Source organism: Orcinus orca, chromosome 1 (assembly GCF_937001465.1).
Source record: "Orcinus orca chromosome 1, mOrcOrc1.1, whole genome shotgun sequence".
NCBI classification, from domain to species: Eukaryota; Metazoa; Chordata; class Mammalia; order Artiodactyla; family Delphinidae; genus Orcinus; species Orcinus orca.
This window is the reverse complement of record NC_064559.1, coordinates 124,284,993-124,305,635: the sequence shown is the minus strand read 5'-3', so window position 1 is coordinate 124,305,635 and position 20,643 is coordinate 124,284,993. Positions and strand designations below refer to the sequence as shown.

The 20,643-nt window shown below is 39.1% G+C and overlaps 1 protein-coding gene across 5 annotated transcripts in view; it reads left to right on the top strand.

Annotated features, from left to right (window-relative positions):
* Positions 1-20,643, top strand: part of CDC14A (cell division cycle 14A) — a 180,824-nt gene that overhangs the window by 22,282 nt on the left and 137,899 nt on the right. For 2 of the 5 annotated variants that reach the window (XM_049708398.1, XM_049708390.1), the window contains exons 4-5: positions 1,620-1,793; positions 8,742-8,834. In XM_049708398.1, coding sequence (XP_049564355.1) covers positions 1,620-1,793; positions 8,742-8,834 — 267 coding nt within the window. Of the gene's footprint in view, positions 1-1,619; positions 1,794-8,741; positions 8,835-20,643 lie in introns of those variants that run through there. The other 3 variants (XM_004263082.3, XM_004263081.2, XM_033433835.2) reach the window with 2 other exon arrangements.

Here is a 20,643-nt window from a genome sequence, read left to right as displayed (position 1 = left end):
GATGATTTACTGATTTTTTTGTGTGTGTATTTGTATTCATTCTTTTCCCAATGGCCTTCATTTTAATTATATGAATTAAAATAGAAAATTATCCATTACACATTTACTTAGATTAAAAAACGAAAATCAGAAACCACTACCACCAGCAAAAACCCTGTTTCTCATTTTAAACTATACTTTAAAAAATGCAAGTATGAAGAGTTATACAGTAATAGGTAGTAGTTTGCTATTTCTGGTCAAGAGTTACCATAATAAGGGAATCAGTCAAAGGAAGAAGATTTAATGAAGTGAGGACAGTTTGCAAAACTGTGTATGTTATTTAATTTAAAATGTCATCAGTGATTGATAGGCTAGACCCATTATTGTAATCTTATACTTCAAAGAATCCATAAACTCCTGAAATTATATATAAAATTTTGTATGTATTTACATTTTTCTTCTGAGAGGATTCATAACTTTTTAATAGGTTCTCAAAAGGATTTTTGGCACAGACAATGCTAAGAACACTGGGCTGGAATATATGAGCTTCTAAAAGAGAAGACTGTACTAATTAAAGACAGGTAGTGGTATTTTGAAAAGCAGAGTACCTTTTTCAAAGTTAATCAGTTAAGAAAATCTTTCAATTACTGATTCAATAATTTGACAGTTTTATAAACATAATATGATTGAACTGGCTTTTTCTAAAATAATCAACACAGTTTTAACTGTTGATTTCACTTTTCCTCTGAGAAAAATAAAACCCCAGCCTGCGGGAAAAAAGAGTGTCTCTGAAAAAAGGGGACGTTTTCTAGGGCAATGATTTTTTTTTTTTTTAATACCTGCTCTTATGAATCAACAGGACAATCACAGTAATCTTGGGGACAATTTAGAAAGATTTAAAAGAATATTGCCAGAAAGGTAATTTTAAATGTACAAAACATCCCACATGGCCCTTTCAGGGTAAAAGCAAAAAGGGGAGGGGGGCATGGTGAAATGGATGATTATATTAAAGCACTGAAAGTACCTGGCAGATGGTGGGGCTCAGGGAATGTCCTTGTTGCTGAATGAATCAGTGCAGTAATCCTATCTGGTAACCAGGTACCTGCCACGGTATCAGGTGGTTGTACACAAGCACTCTTTTGATACAGTGATCAGACCACCCTCTTATTATAACTAGAAAAACATGTTGAAGATTTCTTCATGAGGTTATCTTCTGTTGCAGGTTCATGGGCTTTTGGGGGAAGAAGAGCAAGTTACATTCTGGAGAGTGTTCACGTAGTTTAAAGAGGTTTCAGGGGTGCTAAAAGTGTTAATTCCCACAGGAGTGAGCTTACCTAGAGTTTGCAAGGCCTGGAGCCCTTATGCCCATTCAGAAGCCTCAGGCAAGAAAACCCCCTTTTATAGAGAATCCCCAAATACCTTCAACTATATTATCAGCCTGATCGATTAACCTTTATGAGCAACTTTTCTTGATGTTTTGACTCCTACTTTGATCAAAGGTGCCATTTCATTAAATGAAACATACTGGGTTTGAAACAAAATGGACCATAAAGAGACACCGTTTTCTTTTTAAATAAACTCTTCGATCTGTTTTATTTTAGCTTTAAATGAAAACATAAACCGTATTTTGTTTTGTACAGCCAAAGAAAATTTTCAAGAATATCCCTTTCCTGGGGAAGTTGGAGGTAAAACATGTAGAGGTCATGGCTGCTCACAGGACGACCTGTTCATTTTATCGCTTTTGCAATGGAATGACCACTGATTGCTCTGGAGACGCTGATTGCTGCGGCCGTTACTGGGCTAGCCTAGTCACTGTAAGAGAATGATGCCTTGGTCACCACGGTCCCTGTGCTGTAATCTACTTAATCTGACCACCATCATTGGCAGAGCTTGCTTGTTTAGGGAAGTGCATGGGCTCAGTTTGTTTTTTATTAAAGGGCATATAATCCAGGCTGCACTAATGTCTTCCTTAGCTTAATCAGGCCGAATGACACAGCTTAAACATCCCATTCTAACCACTCGACTTGAAGATTTTACTTTTAAGCATGGCAAACAACTTCACCGAAAGGCTGCCCCCAAAATCTGTTTTTTTTTTAAATTGGCCATTAACTCTTTTGTTTTTTGGCTTTGAGCTTAATTGCATCACCTTTTAATTTTGAATGGTTAAGGAGTTTGTGGTCTCCTGACCTAAAGTGAACAAGTGCATGATTTGTGTCTGTCACCATAACTCAAGGATAGCCTGGGGTATTTGTGATTTGTGTAGCATGTCATCCTTTTCTCTCTCTGTCTGAGTTGCCGTGGCTTGTTTTTCACCAGGAATGATCCCATTAGAATGCAACTTTTCACATAGCTTTCCTTTCTGAGATAGAAAATGTCTGTCTGGGGTCAATATCCTCATCTTAGTTTGTATTTTTCTAAAATGGCAGTCATTGTACTTGGGTTTACAAGTACCATCAAACATTTATATGCTATATTACACACTTGTCATGATTTACGTAAGAGTGGTAGAACTTTAATTCTCACTCAGGTAAGCAGTACAGGTCTGGAAATTTCCATAGGTTTGCTTATGTTAATTGATAGATATTCATTACTAAATCCCATCTTTTAGTTACTATTTTTTTACCTTGTTAAATGATTGTACCTGTAATTATTGTACCTGTAATTAAGATCATTCCATTGGACCTTGCTGTGCTGTGAATGCCTCCCTAGGTAGTTATTCTCTTCCATTTGTAATAAGCCTTGGCTAATATTTTCCCCTGGTTTAGCATCAAATATTCATTAGACTTTGAGCACTTAGAAGGCTAGAGACTGGGGTTCTGCTTCCCTTGTTACCATGTTGCTCAGCACTGTGCTTGACACACAACAGGTGCTCAATTCATGCTGATTGGATCATTAGAACTTTCTTCAGCTGCAGTATCCCAGCACTCAGATTCAGCAAACTGATTGCCTATGGGCTGCTTTCAGTCCACAGACATGGTTTTTTTTGGCATGAATGCTGTTTAAAAATTTTGAATTTATGGTCAACATCTGTAATTTATGAAAATTTTCATTAAATTTTAGATTTCTGGCTTCTTTTATATATTGTGGTATCTTATTTGAGCCCAGATTCCTGCATGAGACCTAGGTCTGCATTGGGTAGGGCATGCTTTTCTAGTTTCCCAGCTGACCCACTTTAAATTCTTGGCCCCTGAGAGCATCTGAATTTGGAACCTCTGGAATAACACCATTATTTATTTATTTATTTATTTATTTTTGGCTGAGTTGGGTCTTCGTTGCTGTGCGTGGGCTTCCTCTAGTTGCGGCGAGCGGGGGTTACTCTTCGTTGCGGTGTGCCGGCTTCTTATTGTCGTGGCTTCTCTTGTTGCGGAGCATGGGCTCTAGGCACGTGGGCTTCGGTAGTTGTGGCTCGCAGGCTCTAGAACGCAGGCTCAGTAGTTGTGGCGCATGGGCTTAGTTGCTCTGCGGCATGTGGGATCTTCCTGGGCCAGGGCTCAAACCCGTGTCTCCTGCATTGGCAGGCAGATTCTCAATCACTGCACCAGCAGGGAAGCCCTGGAATAACACCATTTAAAGCAGCTTAGTTACTGAAACATTAAAGGAACTTTTTCCTTAGGTGTTATCAGCTGGAATGCAAGAATTTACAAATTGTAATAAAGTTTTCTGAGGAATCTGGGGAAATATGTTTTCTATAACATGCCTTTAAAAGTCACATGGCATGATTTGGAGTTCCTAAAAGAATTTAAGTGTCTTTTGGGGCTACTTGACCAGATGGACGGTATTTTAGGATCCATATAGAGCATTTCCAGGAATGGGGCCTTTTCCCACATTTTCATGCACTCTTTTCCAAAATTTAGCAATATCTTAGCACAGTGGATTTCAGTGTGTGGTCCCTGGACCAGCATCATCAGTATTAATTACCAAGGAATTGTTAGAAATGCATATTCTCTGGCCCTTCCCTGCTGAATCAGAAACTCTAGGGGTGGGGCCCAGCAATCTGTGGTTTAATAAGCTCTCTAGGTGACTCTGAATCAGTCTGTTAAGAGGATGAAATACAATATGGTAATATAATAAAATATAATTTAGATAGAAATTTAGTTTGTTTTTTATTTCTGAAAAGTTTTTAAATTATTGACCAATTCAACCTGAGAATTATTTAAATTTTGAACCGTGAAACTTGTTATGGCCTTATAATTGAGAATTAAGGTTCACACAAGTTATCAAGCTCAGTGAGAGAGTTCTGGATTCCTCCCGTCTACCACAGTTGTGGAGAGCACTCAACTCTCTCATCTGGCCGGGGAGCCATTAACCAAGTGTGTTAAGCCAGGCCCTCCATGGCTCCAGGCTTATGTTCTCTTGGTAAGAGAGAGACACAGCATGCTCATTATACTTCAGCCTTGCCCAGGACCTCTGGTTTGGGAGTCACTCTGTGTCTGGTCAAACTGGACCCCTTTGGCACTGTCCTACTGCTTTGAGAAATATGGCATGTAGCAAGTGACTAATAAATATTACTGTTGTTGTTGTTATTATAGAGGGCTGGCTGTGTCCACTTAGGTTAAGAAGATTCACAAGGCTGTATACTCCAGTTTCCAGAGAGAAATCTACAATATAGTGTGGATAGTGGCTGCATGTTATAATTTGCAGTGGGTCATGTGCAGCCTTGCTGCAGAGCAGACAAATAGTCCAGAGGTCTTAGTATTCCTTCTGTGACATCCTCCTCTTTATATTTAAGACTATATTCATTTGTTTTACCAATTTCTAACTTTACTTTGCTATTGTACACAGTGTTTTTGTAATCTCTAAGCTTTTCATGTAAAGCAGAAAGAATCTGTATTAGAGCAAGGAGCTCACTAAAAGCCAGAGGTGATGGTATGGTTTAGCAAGTAATCTCCATGAAGGGTGTGGCCGGTACTCCGGACTGTAGGGGTGGCAGCCAGGTAAGGAAGAGGCAACTGTCCAGTTTGGAGGCATGGAATTCTCCTGATATTACAGCAGAACTTGAAAAAATATCTACGGGACTCATTTATAAAATAGAGTCCTGTTGTCTGCAGGACTTTCTTTTCTTGCATGGTAAAGTTCTTCCATATGAAAGATCTCTAAGGACGAGCCAAATGTTCCTCTAAAGGCACTTTAGTCATCAGTGTGCTTTGATATGTAATAGGTAGTTTTTGTTTTTAAGATAAGGACATGTTTAATATTTGGAAGGAGAAAACGTTAAAGAGGTTGTGTAGATCAACTCAATCATATAAAGCACCAGCTAAACGATTGGCAAAATGTTTTGTTATCCCTGAAATTTTTCATCCTAGTACCAGAATATCTCCTTTGTTGAACAGCGTTACTGCTGCAAGACTGGGATATGCTGACCCATAAGAGGAAGGCCTGGCTGTGACAGGGAGGGAAGTTAGGACAAGTCTTGTAATATATAAGATTTTTCTCTGTTATCCTTCACTTTGAATTAGTTTTGATTCCTTGAGTGAGAACTCACCTCTCTGTGATCTGACCTAGGAGATATTGACCAAGCTTCACTAAACAGAAGATCATTTCTTGACTTGCAGTGCTGAGAAAAACACTTGAATTCCAAAATATCTAACCCTAAGCAAGGTAAATGCTAGGAGTTTTAAAAGCTTTCCTGAAAGTCAGATAGAGAACTCTCATTTTAAAAAGTCAGTTATTGTAACGTACAGCATGGTGACTACAGTTAATAACACTGTATTGCATGTGTGAAAACTGCTGAGAGAGTAAGTCCTGAAAGTTCTCATCACAAAAAAAATTTTGTGAGTAGGTAGGGTGACAGATGTTTTAAAAAAAGTCAATTATGTTTGCATCCTGTAGGCAGCTTCCAACAGGAGGTATTCCATTTTATTTTATTTTATTTTTTAATTTATTTAATTTATTATTTTTATTTTTGTCTGTGTTGGGTCTTTGTTGCTGCGCGTGGGCTTTCTCTAGTTTTGGCGAGCGGGGGCTGCTCTTGGTTGCGGTGCGTGGGCTTCTCATTGTGGTGGCTTCTCTTGTTGTGGAGCATGGGCTCTAGGCGCACAGGCTTCAGAAGTTGTGGCTCGCGGACTCTAGAGCGCAGGCTCAGTAGTTGTGGCGCACGGGCTTAGTTGCTCCGCGGCATGTGGGATCTTCCTGGACCAGGGCTCGAACCCGTGTCCCCTGCATTGGCAGGCGGATGCTTAACCACTACGCCACCAGGGAATTCCAGGTATTTTAAAATAGTTAAAATTTCTAGGTAGATTTTGTGAAGAATATTCTTTATCTGATATAATTTCTGAAAGCTTGTAAAGGTAAAAAAAATTCTTCCCTTAAAATTTTAATTTGTATTATGTTTACTTTAAAAAATGTATAAGTATACAGTGAAAAGAAAGTTTCCTTCAGAATTCTGTCCTCATGGTTCCCATTGTAGGATGGTTCTCTGCATTCCGTATACTTTAGAATTAGAGAGAAAAACAAAAAAGAAGCAAACACAAAAAGTTCAAAAACAATCCAACAGTAAAGACCATTGGTGATGAAAAAACAGCAATAGGAGTTTGTCACTGTTGGTGAGTAAATTTGTAAAATAAATTTAATTCCACATTATTTAATGATAAGAGTAGCTTGTTATGAAACCTAAACTCTTAGTAGAAAAGGGCATCGAAACAGATAGTTTAAACTCCCTCAGAGGTGTGTCAGGGATCCAGGAAATGAAAATAGTGAGAGGCTGAGAGCCAGAAGAGCTGAGTCCTTGTGTTCCATCTGACTCATGTTAACGGGGTCATGGCCTCTGTAAGGCAGTCTTTAGGTAGTGTAGGATTTAGAGACCGTAGAAGAAGCTTAGGTCTTAAGAGCCTTGATTCTTCTTTCAATAAATCAAACATAACTTATTGATGGAGACAAATCACTGGCAAAAACAAACAAATGAGAAATGTCCAGCAGGTAACAATTCCAAATTGAGAAAGCAAGCAGACAAGTGTCAACACTACTGATAGTGACCTTGAAGTCTTTAGATAACTTGTGTGCTTTAACTCCACTGACCTGAATTGAATAAAATGTACTCTTTTAAAAAAAATTTATTATTATTGTTTTTAAATGTACTCTTTTAAACTTTGTATCATAGGGGTATTTTAGTAAGCTTGTCTGGAAATAAGGACTTTGGTAATAAGAGACCAAACCTCAAGGAGGTTTGAGGCAAACACTTATTTTTCAAAGTTCAACTTAAAAGAGCAGTGCTGGACTTCCCTGGTGGCGCAGTGGTTAAGAATCCGCCTGCCAATGCAGGGGACACAGGCTTGAGCCCAGGTCTGGGAAGATCTCACATGCTGCAGAGCACCTAACCCTGTGTGCCACAACTACTGAGCCTGTGCCTTAGAGCCCACGAGCCACAACTACGGAGCCTGCATGCCACAGCTACTGAAGCCTGTGCGCCTAGAGCCCGTGCTCCGCAACAAGAGAAGCCACCACGGTGAGAAGCCCGCGTACCTCAACTAGAGAAAGCCCGTGTGCAGCAGTGAAGACCCAATACAGCCAAAGATAAATAAATAAATTAAAAAGAAATAAAAGAGCAGTGCCATTTTCAGAACATGATTCTTGGTTATCAAAGAAATGCCTGACTTGGGACGGTGAGGGTTTCTAGGCTTACAGCCATGATGCATAGAACTATGTTTTCTGTGGTTACACATTAAAGCCAGAATGTTGCTGTTTCATCTTAGAATGGACTTCAGAGTTTTAGAAGAGTTTCTTTTCCTTGTAGAAAACAGCAGGGTAAAGAAAGGTATATAGTTGAGTTCTTACATTTTTAAGGGGGCTCTAAAAGCAGATATTCTGCGGGTTGTGGTTAGTGTGTAGAGTATAAAAAGCTGCCTTTTTCTAGTCGGTATGAATTTATAGATGAATATGAAAATATACTTATGTGTCTGTATTTTGAAAACCATTTGTTTTGAAATATGAGGAAAACCATATAACTGTTTTGAAATATGAGGAAATGGAGTGGATTTCATTGAGTTGTATCATGTTCTCATTGTCTTATGTTTGAACTTTTACTAATAATTTGGTTTCATTTTAACAGATCTTTTTGTTTTTACCTTCTTTTCATGTTTAGCATGTGTACAATATGCTATGTCGCTTATTTTGGATTTAGTTGAGCATGCAGCATATTGCCTGGCGTATAGCAGCTGGTGCTTAATAACTGTTCATTTGAGTCCATGAATTTAATATATGGCTATTGTATTAAGATGTTTGCTGACATAATCCTTTTGATGGTTCATTTTTTTCCATTAACCATTTATTTTCAGGTAATTAAAAGGAGATTTTTTAATAGAACATTATAAAAAGAAAATATTAATATTGGTGCTCTGGTTAATATAGACATTTAAAAAATTTTAGAGAGGAAAATAGATTGGTTGACACATTTAAAAACAAATGGCATAATATGAAAAGCATAGATAAATTTTCTGGGAGTGGGTGTGGTGTGTTAGGGAATGAAAAAGGATGAGTAGACTTTACATATAAGATCAAGAGTAAATCTTCAAAAATGATTCCTGCTATAATAAAGATGCCAATAATTTATCTCCCATTGTATCAGTCTCCTTTCTCGGAGAGAAATATATTTGGTATGCTCTAATTCTTACATTATGATTGAGCTGTAAAAAGTATGAGCTAGTATCCCTCCATCCCGTACAACTTACGTATGAATGCCATAGAAATTGAAGTCGAAAGTTGTTAAATTTCACTGATTGTGAATTGTCTCTGTGGTTACACGAACTCTTTTTATTCCCTCTTTCTAGTCATACAGTTTATCACGAAAGAAAATTGTGCACTACACCTGTTTTGACCAACGGAAAAGAGCAAATGCAGCATTTTTGATAGGTGCTTATGCCGTAAGTACTTTTTTCATGATTATTTTCTATAATCAGGCCAATGGAATGCTAACACTGTCAAATAAAATCCAGACCACTTTTTCAGTGGAATTGGGAGATGGTGAAGATGATTAGCAGCTTGGGAATTGATCTGGAATGGAAAGTGTGGACCAGTATTGATCATCTGTTTACTCTTGGATCTTATTTTCCATTAGCTAATGAGAGAATCTTGGGAATGCAATGTGTAGCTTGTATTCCACAGTTGTATAGGTGTTTTTAATAAAAAGAATACCCAGAAAGGATATTTACAGGAAAAAAATATATAGTGGAAGATTATTAAAGACTTAATCGTTTCCTTTTTTTGGGGATAAGAGGAAATCCTTGATTGCATGGGGGAGGATCATCATTATTATTATTATCAGTCCATTTATTTATCTATGCAAGTGTTTGCAGTAAGCAAACTGAATATAAATCCTGCTTATATTGCAACTTCCCTAATGACTAGACATGACTTTTCAAAAATAATTTTGATTAGAAATTTTGTTCTCTGTAGGCACTAAAATGTAAATGTGAGTTCCACATGAATGTGCTACACTATTTTTTTTTTTTTAACTTTTTTTTTCTTCTGCGGTACGCAGGCCTCTCACTGTTGTGGCCTCTCCCGTTGCGGAGCACAGGCTCCGGATGCGCAGGCTCAGGGGCCATGGCTCATGGGCCCAGCCGCTTCACGGCATGTGGGATCTTCCCGGACTGGGGCACAAACCCGTGTCCCCTGCATTGGCAGGCGGACTCTCAACCACTGTGCCACCAGGGAAGCCCACGTGCTACACAATTTTGTTGTGAATACTTCTAGAATTTTCTATATATACTGGGATTGGGCAGGCAGGGGAGAGAGGTGTCCTTTTCCCTCTCATCCTTCAGGAAGGTCGGTGTTTCTCTAAAGCCTGGAAGCTCACTGCTGCATGACCTTTCAGCGGTTTCCTTCTGAAGACCTTGATGGAAGGAGGCACCAGCTACTAGACATCAAACTCTGCCACATCAACCCAAAAGCTTTGGGGGAAAAAGCCCAGCTGTGCTGTTGAAAAGACTGTCAGCTGTTGCAGGGTGTAGGCTGAGGATAGTGGCAGGCTGACAGCCAGACCGCAGCCCGGGGCCTTTTTTCCAGAACTGAGATGCCCAGCTCTGTCCACCTTTTCTCATCAGGATGTGGCTACAGTAAAGCCTTGGGCCATCCCTTGTGGTACTTTTCTTTCCTGCTCCATAGACAGCATGCTATAGTATTTGGAATCATGACTAAGAATCAGAAGCACAGTTTTTCATCCTAAAGTGGCTCTGTGATGAGGGGTAAGCCACTTTATCTTTCTTAGCTTTACTTAGTTTCCTTATCTGTAAAATGAGAGGGTTGGATATAATGACCTCTAAGTTTCCTTCCAATTCTGAGGATACTAGGATTATTTGTAGCGCCAGCCAGGCTCTTGCTTTTATTTTAAGAGCATGCATGAAAAGCTGGCTGTTGGCATGAAGGTTCAGTGAAGTGCTGGTTTAAGCTGAATTAAGCAGGCATGCTTATTTTTCACTTTGATAATTACTATTTATTTGAAACTGATAATTGACACCGTGTTTAAATTATGGAGAGTCTGTAATAACCTCTGGATTCAAGCCATGTAAACAAGCCTGTCTTCCTGAGGGGTTTTGTGATGTTTTTGAGCATGTTATTTGAGAGTCCTTTGTCACAGGGATTGCCATCAGGAAGAGGTCATTTGTTACTCGCTCCTTCCCCGCTCTTCCCCTCCTTCACCCCTTCTTTCTCTTATTTTCTTTCTTAATGCCCGTCCTTCCTGTTTTTAGTGTCTTCCTTAATTTCAGCATGGCACCTTTGGAATTTTGAATGGAAGTTTAGTTCTAATAGATACGTTGAGCTTGGGGATAAAATATATCTTCTAATGCAGAAGTTTCCACCACTTTAAAGCAGCCAAATGAAAGAAAAGCAGTCTGAGGAAATGCTGAGGGCAGCATGAGCTTGTCTTAAATGCTGATTACGGTCCTGAGAGGCAGTGTAATTATTATTTTACTAGTCATTTCCCAGTTGATTTTCTTTTCAAATTTGAGAAATGTGTTCCCCAGAAAGCTTTTTGACACAACCCTTAATAAAAATGAGAACCAGGAATTGTAAACTTTCCTTAAAGAAAATTTTGTGCCTTACTTTGTATTATATGTATGCATTTAATAGTTGACTCAAGTATTTTAAGAAGACAGTAATGGCATTATACATACATCTCAGCTAAGATTCATATGTATTACATATTGCTATTTGGGTAAGTCATAATCTCCTGGGGGAATCTTCTTGGGCATAAAAGACTTTTACTTTTGGAGTAGCTGTGTAGCCAAACGGGGTGAGCTATGTACATGTGTATTTTTCAGAATCCCCAGCTGTGAAGGTGTTCCTCTTTTTAATATGTGGTATCAGCCCTCTATCAAGGGGCACTGACGACTAATTTGTACTAAGACAAGCCTTTTCCCCTGAGCCTTATTCTTCTCATTTGTAAAATTTGGTTAATACCGGGGTTTTCTGGTCTACTTCACAGGATTATTATCAAGGTCAAATATCTAACTGCCTGTCTGATAGCACCACATAATATATCTAAATGATATGTCACATTTACTGTGGTAGAATTTTTTATTCCTTCTCTCCACAAACCTATTTATTCCCCTACTCATTGCCTTTTTAGTAAATGAGCTACCATCAGCAACTTACTGAATCAAAGGATAGTAGTCATTTTGATTCCTGTTGTTTCCTCTTCCCACATTATACTCATCAGTAATTTCTAACTCTAAAACACATATTGAGTCAGAATACTTCTTTCCCTCTCTGTTGCTATCACCTAGTCCAAGCCACTGTCACCGTTCACCTGAATGCCCACCACAGCTTCATACATTGTCTCCTTTTCACACCCTTGCTTCCCTTTAATCCAGTTGCTACACAATTGTCAGAGTAATGTTTTAAAACTATAAATTAGATCATTGCCCTCTTTCAAATCTGTCTAATGATCGCTCGCTCTTCTTGGCATGAAATTCAGCCTCCTTACCAATGCCATGAAGGTCCTCCCTGATCTGGCCCCTTCTCCCTCTGTGATCACCTTACTCAAAGATGTTCCCATCACGCTGGCCTTCTAGCCGTGGAATCGCAAGTGTGCTCCTGCTGGAAGGCCTTGATATTTCTGTTCTCTCTCTCTTACCTCAGGTTTTTACCTCAGACCCTTGCATTGCTTCTTCCTTCTGATCTGATGTCACCTCCTCCGAGAGACTTTCTCTTGAGTTTTACCTTGCTTCCTCCACCTCCAGTCACCCTCTAGCCCTTTGCTGTTTTAGTCATTGTTTTGTAGTACTCTACTACTTGAAATTATCTGGTTCATTTGTGTATTTATTTGTTTGTTATTTCTTTCCTAGGCTAGAGGGTAGGGACCTTGTCTGTTTTGTTCATTGCTGTGTCTAGGAGGTGATAAACTATTTAATCAGGGGTTAGGCCCAGGCATTCACCAGTTGAACTGGAAACTGGCCACAGTGGGGCCTTTCTGCTGTGCTGAATCATGGGAAAGTCCAGGGTCGGGGGCAGGGCCTCAGGGAAGAGACGAGGTGGCCAGCCTGGAGGGGACTGGAGGATTTACCAACTGGAATGGAACTATTTCGGTGCTTGAACACTGAGCATCAGTTTAGAACTGTGCCTGGCCTATGGTAGGTGCTCCATAAATATCTACTGAATGAATGAATAATGGAATGATAAAATATGAAAGAAAGAAGGAAGGTGACTTTCTTTGGGTAACTTCAGAGAGAAACTGAAAATGATCAAATTGGATCAAATTGGACATAAAGTTTAAAGTCATGTCTTCCTCATTACCAGAAATATTTGCAGTAATGATTGAGCCAACCATGTTGTTTTTTTTTTTTAAAAATTTATTTATTTTAAAAAAATTTTTGGCTGCGTTGGGTCTTCGTTGCTGCACAAGGGCTTTCTCTAGTTGTGGTGAGTGGGGGCTACTCTTCGTTGTGATGTGCGGGCTTCTCATTGCGGTGGCTTCTCTGTTGTGGAGCACGGGCTCTAGGCGTGCGGGCTTCAGTAGTTGTGGCACTTGGGCTCCGTAGTTGTGGCTTGCGGGCTGTAGAGAGCAGGCTCAGTAGTTGTGGCGCAGGGGCTTAGTTGCTCCGTGGCATGTGGGATCTTCCTGGACCAGTGCTCGAACCCGTGTCCCCTGCATTGGCAGGCGGATTCTTAACCACTGTACCACCAGGGAAGTCCCTCAACCATGATCTTTAAAGATGCAGAATCAAAGCAAAGGTTATAGACCAAGGACAGTACCTGTATACAAAGTCACATCACTATCTTGCTGCTTTCTTTTTTTCTTTTTTGATAAACTTTGTTTTCAATTATTTTTATTATGGTAAAATACTATATGTAAAATTTACTATCTTAATAATTTTTCTTTATTTTTTATTATTTTTTATTGAGGTCTAACTGGCATAACGTATTAGTTTCAGAGGTACAACAAAATGATTCAATATCTGCAAATAATTGCAAAATGACCACTACAGCAAATCCAGTTAACATCTGTCACCATACATAGTTACCAAAAATCTTTTTTTCTTTGATGCATCTTAAGCATTTTTAAGGGTATAGTTCAGTAGTATTAGGTACGTTCATATTGTTGTACAACTATCATCCCTTGCTTTTGAGTGTGACATCTTGTGCAGACACTATGTACCTAGAGTCAGGGCTTTGCCTGTGGTTTCTCTGTTAGATCATGACTTTAAGTATGTCACAGAAGCTTTTGTGTTTCTATTTCCTTATCTGTAAGTGAGGGAGAGCCTTTTTATGTTTTATCTCCTAGAGGTGTCATGAGTATCAAAAAGGAGATAAAATACAGAACGTCATGTTCAGTAGGAAATCCACAAACCCTTCTCTGTGGGTGATCTGAAAGCCAGAGTTGCTGGAATGATGTGGCCACTGGAGATCACAGTGACGCTCAGCAGATGACAGGCACCCATTTCAGGGCAGTCCCCACTAATGAAGCATCTCTTTATCCCTAAGCTGTGACGTTGTGCTCCTTGAGATGGAGGGCTCAGATTTTAAGAACAGACCAACTTTGTTGGAAAGCTGTTTCCCTGCCAGGACAATACTCAGTGCAGTTTCTGTTTTAGAGTTAGGATGCTTAGATTATCATAGCATCCAAAATACTCCCATATGAATTTGAAGAAGATAACTTTTAAAAAATTAAAATCATGAATTAATTAGGCTCTTGCCACATGCTTAGAGACCAAATCCTCACTTGTTTCTGTATTGTTTTCGGTTCACAGAACTATGGTAAAGAGATCAAGGAGAATTTGGAACAGGCCATGATGATTGAAGGATTGGAAAATAATTCAGAGTTAAAGAATTAAGAATTTTTTCAGCTATGTGGAGGATTCTGGTTACCACATTGTGTGTTCCTTAACGTACTTGTTAAGGCCTCATATTGCTAAATAAGGGGTCTAATTATGGATTAACTGGGACTGGCCTGAACCAGATGTCATGTCTGAATCAGGGATGACAAGGCTAAGGTTTGTAGACTTTCTAACCATATCTATGTCTGCTATTTGTTTTGTAGACCATACTTAAGGCCTTAGCAGTTATATTATACCTCTAAGTCTACTACTAATTGCAGAAAAGCCATTCTCCATCTGGTGTAGTGGTTGAGAGCAAAGACTTCAGCAGAGCCACAGGCTTGGCCTTGAATTCACTTGTTTTTTGTGTGTCTTGACCAACTTATTTAACTCATCCAAACTCCTCTTTTTTCCATCTTTAAAACAGAGATAATAACACTCCGCCTAACATAGTTGCAGTGAGGACTGAAGGAGGTCATGCTCATGAAGGTGTCAGGGCAGTGCTTGGCATTTTAAGCACTTAGGAGTGGCTGGTGCTCTAGGCAGGAAAGTTGTGTGGCCTTCCAAATCTCTTTCTGAGCCATTGTCTTACTTCGCCTGAAGAGCCGAAGGCTGCTCGCCTCTTTTTCTCTGCTTGTCTTCCCTCCTTTCCATCCCTTTTCACACTTAGATCCTCCCTTGACTCAGTAACACTCAGAAGGTTGTTAATGTGATGATTGCTTGGGATAATTCACTGGAAGGTGTGAAGGTGTGTGTATGAGTTTTTTTCCCCCTCCCAGGACGTTATCTGCATTCTAAAGGAAGAACCTGTCTAAAGCAAATGAATTTCTCATTTTTCAGATGTGTATTCAGGTATTCATTAGTTCAGTGAGTATTTATTTAGCTCACATGAGCTCTACTCAGCATTGTGGTGGGCTCTGGGAAATAAAATAAAAATTTTTAAAAAAAGAAAGAAAGAAAAAACGAAGAAAGGATGAATGCCTAGCTTTAGAATAGGGGAACAGATGAGCAACAAGTAATTTGGGAAAAGTGTGTAGTAATAAGTGCCAAATTTGGATAAAAATTCATTCAACAAGTGTTTTTCCAGGCCTTGTCATACATGAGGGCTTGTTCTAGGAGTTGAGGATACTAAGGTGAATAGCTCCCTGCCTTCTGGTGTTGGTGTTGGGGGACCAGGGTCAAACCTAGAGAGATTTGAGAGGGATCAAGGATGACCAACCCCAGTAGGCCAAGTTGGGAAGGGAATATCAGATGGGGGGCATGGCATGGAGGGGAGGATGCTTTTTGGGGAGGATAGGAGGGGTTGGGAAATGATTAAATTATTTTAAACATCTAGTTTGAAAAGAGGATAATTTAATGAATTTAATCTAACAAATTGGCATAACCACATTATAGAAGAAAAGTAGAAAGTTTCTCTTGTAATTATATCTCTCTAAGTTTGAACTATTTACTTAGGTATAATTGCAGTGTAGTTTTGTGAACCTTTTTTCCCTTGGCCTACATATGTTTTGCCTTTTTGTTACCTACGTGACCAAATAATATTCCCTTTAGAGTACATACCATTGTTTAACATTTTAGATTCTTTTCAAAATTTTTTATAATGTGACAAACAACTTTCTGCACTGTAAATGCTTCTTTCTGTGGATTTTTGCCTTTAGATTGCCAGAAGTGTGATTAATAGATTAAAAAAAAATCAGCATAACTTTAGGCTCTTGGAGTATATTACCATATTTCAGCCAATTTCCACTAAATTTGGTATCATGTGCACTCTTCAGTGTTATATACCTTTGCATAATGGGGATAAACACTAAAGATTTAAAAATTTACTTGGTGGGGCTGGGGGAGGGAAGGATTGGGAGTTTGGGAATTGCAGATGCAAACTAGTATATATAGGACGGATAAACAACACGGTCCTACTGTATAGCACAGGGAACTCTATTCAATATTCTGTGATAAACCATAATGGAAAAGAATATGAAAAAGAATATATATGTATAACTGAATCACTTTGGTACAGCAGAAATTAACACGTTGTAAATCAACTATACTTCAGTAAAATAAAAATTTAATTGGTGAAAATATTTCATTGTTTTACTAATCATTTTTTAATGATTAGTACCTAGGTTGATTATTCCTGTAGTTTTATTTGTGGGTTTATTAACTTTTTGAATAGCTTGTGTTTTTTAAATTTGTTTATTACTGTATTTGGACCATTAAAAGTTGAAAAGTTACTATCAGTCTCTTTCCTTTAAAAAAAGAAGTCATTTCCCTGTGTCTAATTTGTCTCAATAGATGTAGACCCCTAGAAATCACATCCACCAGTCCAAGTTTCTGTAAGAAATTAGGAAGTCCGTATACCTTAAGTTCTGTTACTTATCAAAATGCTGTATTAATAAGTACTTCTGTGTGGTTGAATACAGAGATGGTTGATTGGAACTGCTGATAATGGACTTATTGATTATTTAACACTGAGTGGCTTACTGAATTTTACAAAAAATTATATTTGGGACAGTATTATTTAAAAGTGGTTAATGTGTGTGTGTGTGTGTGTTTAAATCATTGGAAAATGGTAAACGAGGCCAACTGACTCTGAATTTGTCTTATTTCTGACTCACAGTTCATCCATAAATTGCAATTTCAGAACTGCTTTAAATTATCATTAAAAAAACTATAGGTTAAACAAATGTTATTTAAAATGTAGGTAAAATTATCAAGAAAATAGTTGGTTCAAAATAATAAAGGTGTTTACCTTAAATATTTATTAAAATAGTAATAAAGTGGATGTCAGCTACCAGTGTTCTGTCAACCTCTGTGGCTTCTTGGTAAACCTACCAGGTAGCGTTTGCTTCTGCTTATAGAAATTGTGGAGAGGAAGGGAGGAGTGGCTTATGGCTGGGGCAGGGCAATTTCCTGTTTGCAATTCCTTCCTTTTATAGCTTGATAGGTAAGAATGCTAGTGCCTGCAAGTGGGCCAGAGAGGCTTTTATCCTCGCAGGCTTGCATTTTTGGTGTCTTTAAGCAGGTCAGTCTCCCTAAAATCATATAGCATTTTCAATTTCAGACTCTTTGAATTTGGAAATTCTGTTAATCTTCTGCATATGGATAGAGCGATATTATCTTTTTCAACTCTCCTTGCATGTTTCATTTAGCTGTGGGCTAGAGAAATCAGCTGTTTGCTTTTCACTTGTGGAAGGTTTGTTTCTCAAGTTTAACTGTCTTTTCTTCCCCCCTTCTTCCTGCTAACAAGTTTCCTCTGTGCTGTAAACACACACACACACAGACACACACACACTGTATTTAGGACAGTATATTTCAAGGGTGATACTGTGTCTGCTCACACAGTTTTGAATCTCATTAGTAGCCTTGAAAAGGCATATACTTTCTATGTGAAAAGCTTATGTCCGTTTGTTTCATTTCCATACTGAATTCAGGGGATGTACTTTTTTTAAAAAATTTATTTATTTTATTTTTGGCTGCATTGGGTCTTCCTTGCTGCACGCGGGCTTTCTCCAGTTGCAGTGAGCGGGGTCTAACTCCTTGTTGCGGCGCGCAGGCTTCTCGTTGTGGTGGCCTGTCCCGTTGTGGAGCACGCGGCTCCAGAGCGCAGGCTCAGTAGTTGTGGCGGCACGCGGGATCTTCCCGGATCAGGGCTCGAACCCGTGTCCCCCTCATTGGCAGGCGGACGCCCAACCACTGCGACCCCAGGGAAGCCAGGGATGTACCTACTTAATGCTTGGAATGGGAAATTTCGTTTTGTTCCCCACAGCAGCCCCAGCATCTAGAACAGTGTCTGACGCATCCTAAGTGCTCAGGGAATACTTGCATGAATGACCGAATGTTTATTTGATAAATAAACATTAGTAACATTGATAAAAACATTGATAAATAAGTTATCTTCCACGATTCTTGAAAGTTTGATATGGGGTAATTAAAAAGCTGGAGTGCTTAAAAATAAATTAGGAAGTCAGTACTAATTATAGAAATAACAACAAGAATCACAGTGTTTTGAGGCATTACTTTTTTAAATTTACGGAGTAAAATAAGGTGTTTTAAATAGCTCTCTAAAATTTTAGAACTGAAATGGACTTTGTTAATATATATAAACATTTGAAATCAGTATTATGGATGATAGTCTTCATTTTAGCCCCAGCATTATTTCTGTTTTTCTCAGTAGGGGAAAATCCTTATTTATGCATATAAGGTGTTGTTTAAAAATGTCAACTACTTTTTTAACAGTTGTCCTTATACTCTCCATATACTTTTCAATAAGAACTAATTCAAATGCTCAAAAAAAAGGAGAATACTGGAAAAATTTTCCATCAGTTGCATTAAAAAGATTTAACTGTATTCATTTTTTGTTGTTGTTGTTTTGTGTTTTTTTTTGCGGTACGCGGGCCTCTCACTGTTGTGGCCTCTCCCATTGCGGAGCACAGGCTCTGGACGCGCAGGCTCAGCGGCCATGGCTCACGGGCCCAGCCGCTCCGCGGCATGCGGGATCTTCCCAGACCGGGGCACGAACCCGTGTCCCCTGCATCGGCAGGCGGACTCTCAACTACTGCACCACCAGGGAAGCCCAACTGTATTCATTTTTTATGGAAAAAAATTAGAAAAGAGACACTGAAAGCCCTGAAGACATTATTCATTATCATCATGTGACTTGGTGCTAAAAAACCCAAAAGACTCACTTTTGCAGAATGACTGAAGTATCTCTGTAAGAAACTGACTAGGAAGAAAAAATCCTGCTCCAGTCCTGCTTTCTCAGATGGAGAATCTGAGACCAGAGTGGTCAAGTGTCTTGCCCAGGGTCAAATCCAGTTAGTGAAAGAGAGAGACTAGAACCCTCCGCCAAGTTCTCAGTTGGAGGTATATCCACCCACAGCACATACCTGAGCAGTGCTAGTCTTGTAATAATACCGTGTCTAAACCACAATATTCTGCAGAAGATTCAAAACAGCATGTAGTGTGAAAGGGTAGGATGTTCCAGTTGGAAAGCAATGTTTCCAATACACTGGTCATGCTGTTTCTCTTCCAGGCAGCATCTAAGCTTTAATTCTGGCTGATGGAGCTAACACCCCAATAAGTTTGTGTAGCAACCAGGTGAAATGGCAGTTTTCCTCACATTCGCCTCAGTGATGTCTGTGAATGTCCTAAAGTGGTTCTAAGTGTCAGGAGATAGAAAACAGATAGATAGAAAAACAGGAGAACCAAGGAGTGACGTGAAGTAGTTTATCTTAGGACTGGGTTTTCCAAGTTTTTTCACTATAATCCACAGTAAGAAACATATTTTACATTGCAGCTTAGTTCACATACTCATACACACACACACACACACACACACACACACACACACACACACAGACATGCACATACCATTCACATGAATAATTGAAACAAAAGGTTCATGAAACAATTTTTACCTTACAGTGGGTGAGGTATACTGACGTTTTATATTCTGTCCTATTTTATTAAAGAAAAGTCTTTATCCATGAAATTGATTTTGCTGCTCACAGTCATTGGAGAATCTGCTTGCTGTGCTTAGATCTGAAATGTATTTGCATGTTTTTTAGGGCATCGATTTTGACACTGAACATGCAGGTGATTGTTTGGCCCATCTGGGTTAGTCTACAATTAACGCAAACAGCTTAAGTAAATTTTAAGTGTCCTGAACTCCTCAGAGGTGCCTCTCTCTAAATATCAAGATGTACAGCTGGCTCCCACATGATTTTCATTCATTTGCTACTTGATTATTAGAAAAAGCTGAGTTTGTTTTAAGCCCTCGAATAATACAATTTATCTTTGCACATCGCACTTCCATTTAAATCACTGTGTTTCCCTCAAACTCCTCTCCTACGTATCCCCTTCTTCCTGGCAGCCCAAATGTGCATTTATTCATTTGGGGACAACCTTGAATGAGAAACGTCTGTGCTTGGGTCAGCACTGGGGGCCCTGAGGAGCCAGCGCTGAGCCTGCCTCTGGGTCTGTTATGTGAGTGCCTGTCCAGTTTAGTTTCTAAATTTGTGCTCATGATATGTGATGCCCTATTGACCTCACGACATCTCATCTTAAACCTTAGGTTTGTAAGGGTTTTTGAATGCATACTTTTAATCTATGTAAATTTTATTTCAAGTCTTTCTTTTCTATTTGACACAGTGAATAAAATAGTGGCCGTTTCCCCATTATGGACAGTGAACTAATAACTGAAAAGCCCTCTCCATATGTACTTTCTGAAATTTTAAATAAAGCAGGAGCTAACTGCAGCTCCGTTGAGGTTGCTGTGTGTTGAGTTATTCCTAAGACTCTTAGTGCCCCAAATATGGTCACCACGGCAATAAACTCAGGCCGTGCCCATGCTGGCTACTAGGTCCCATGTCAGCACCACTCTGCCCCTGCATCTTTCTTAGTTCTCTCCTTCACT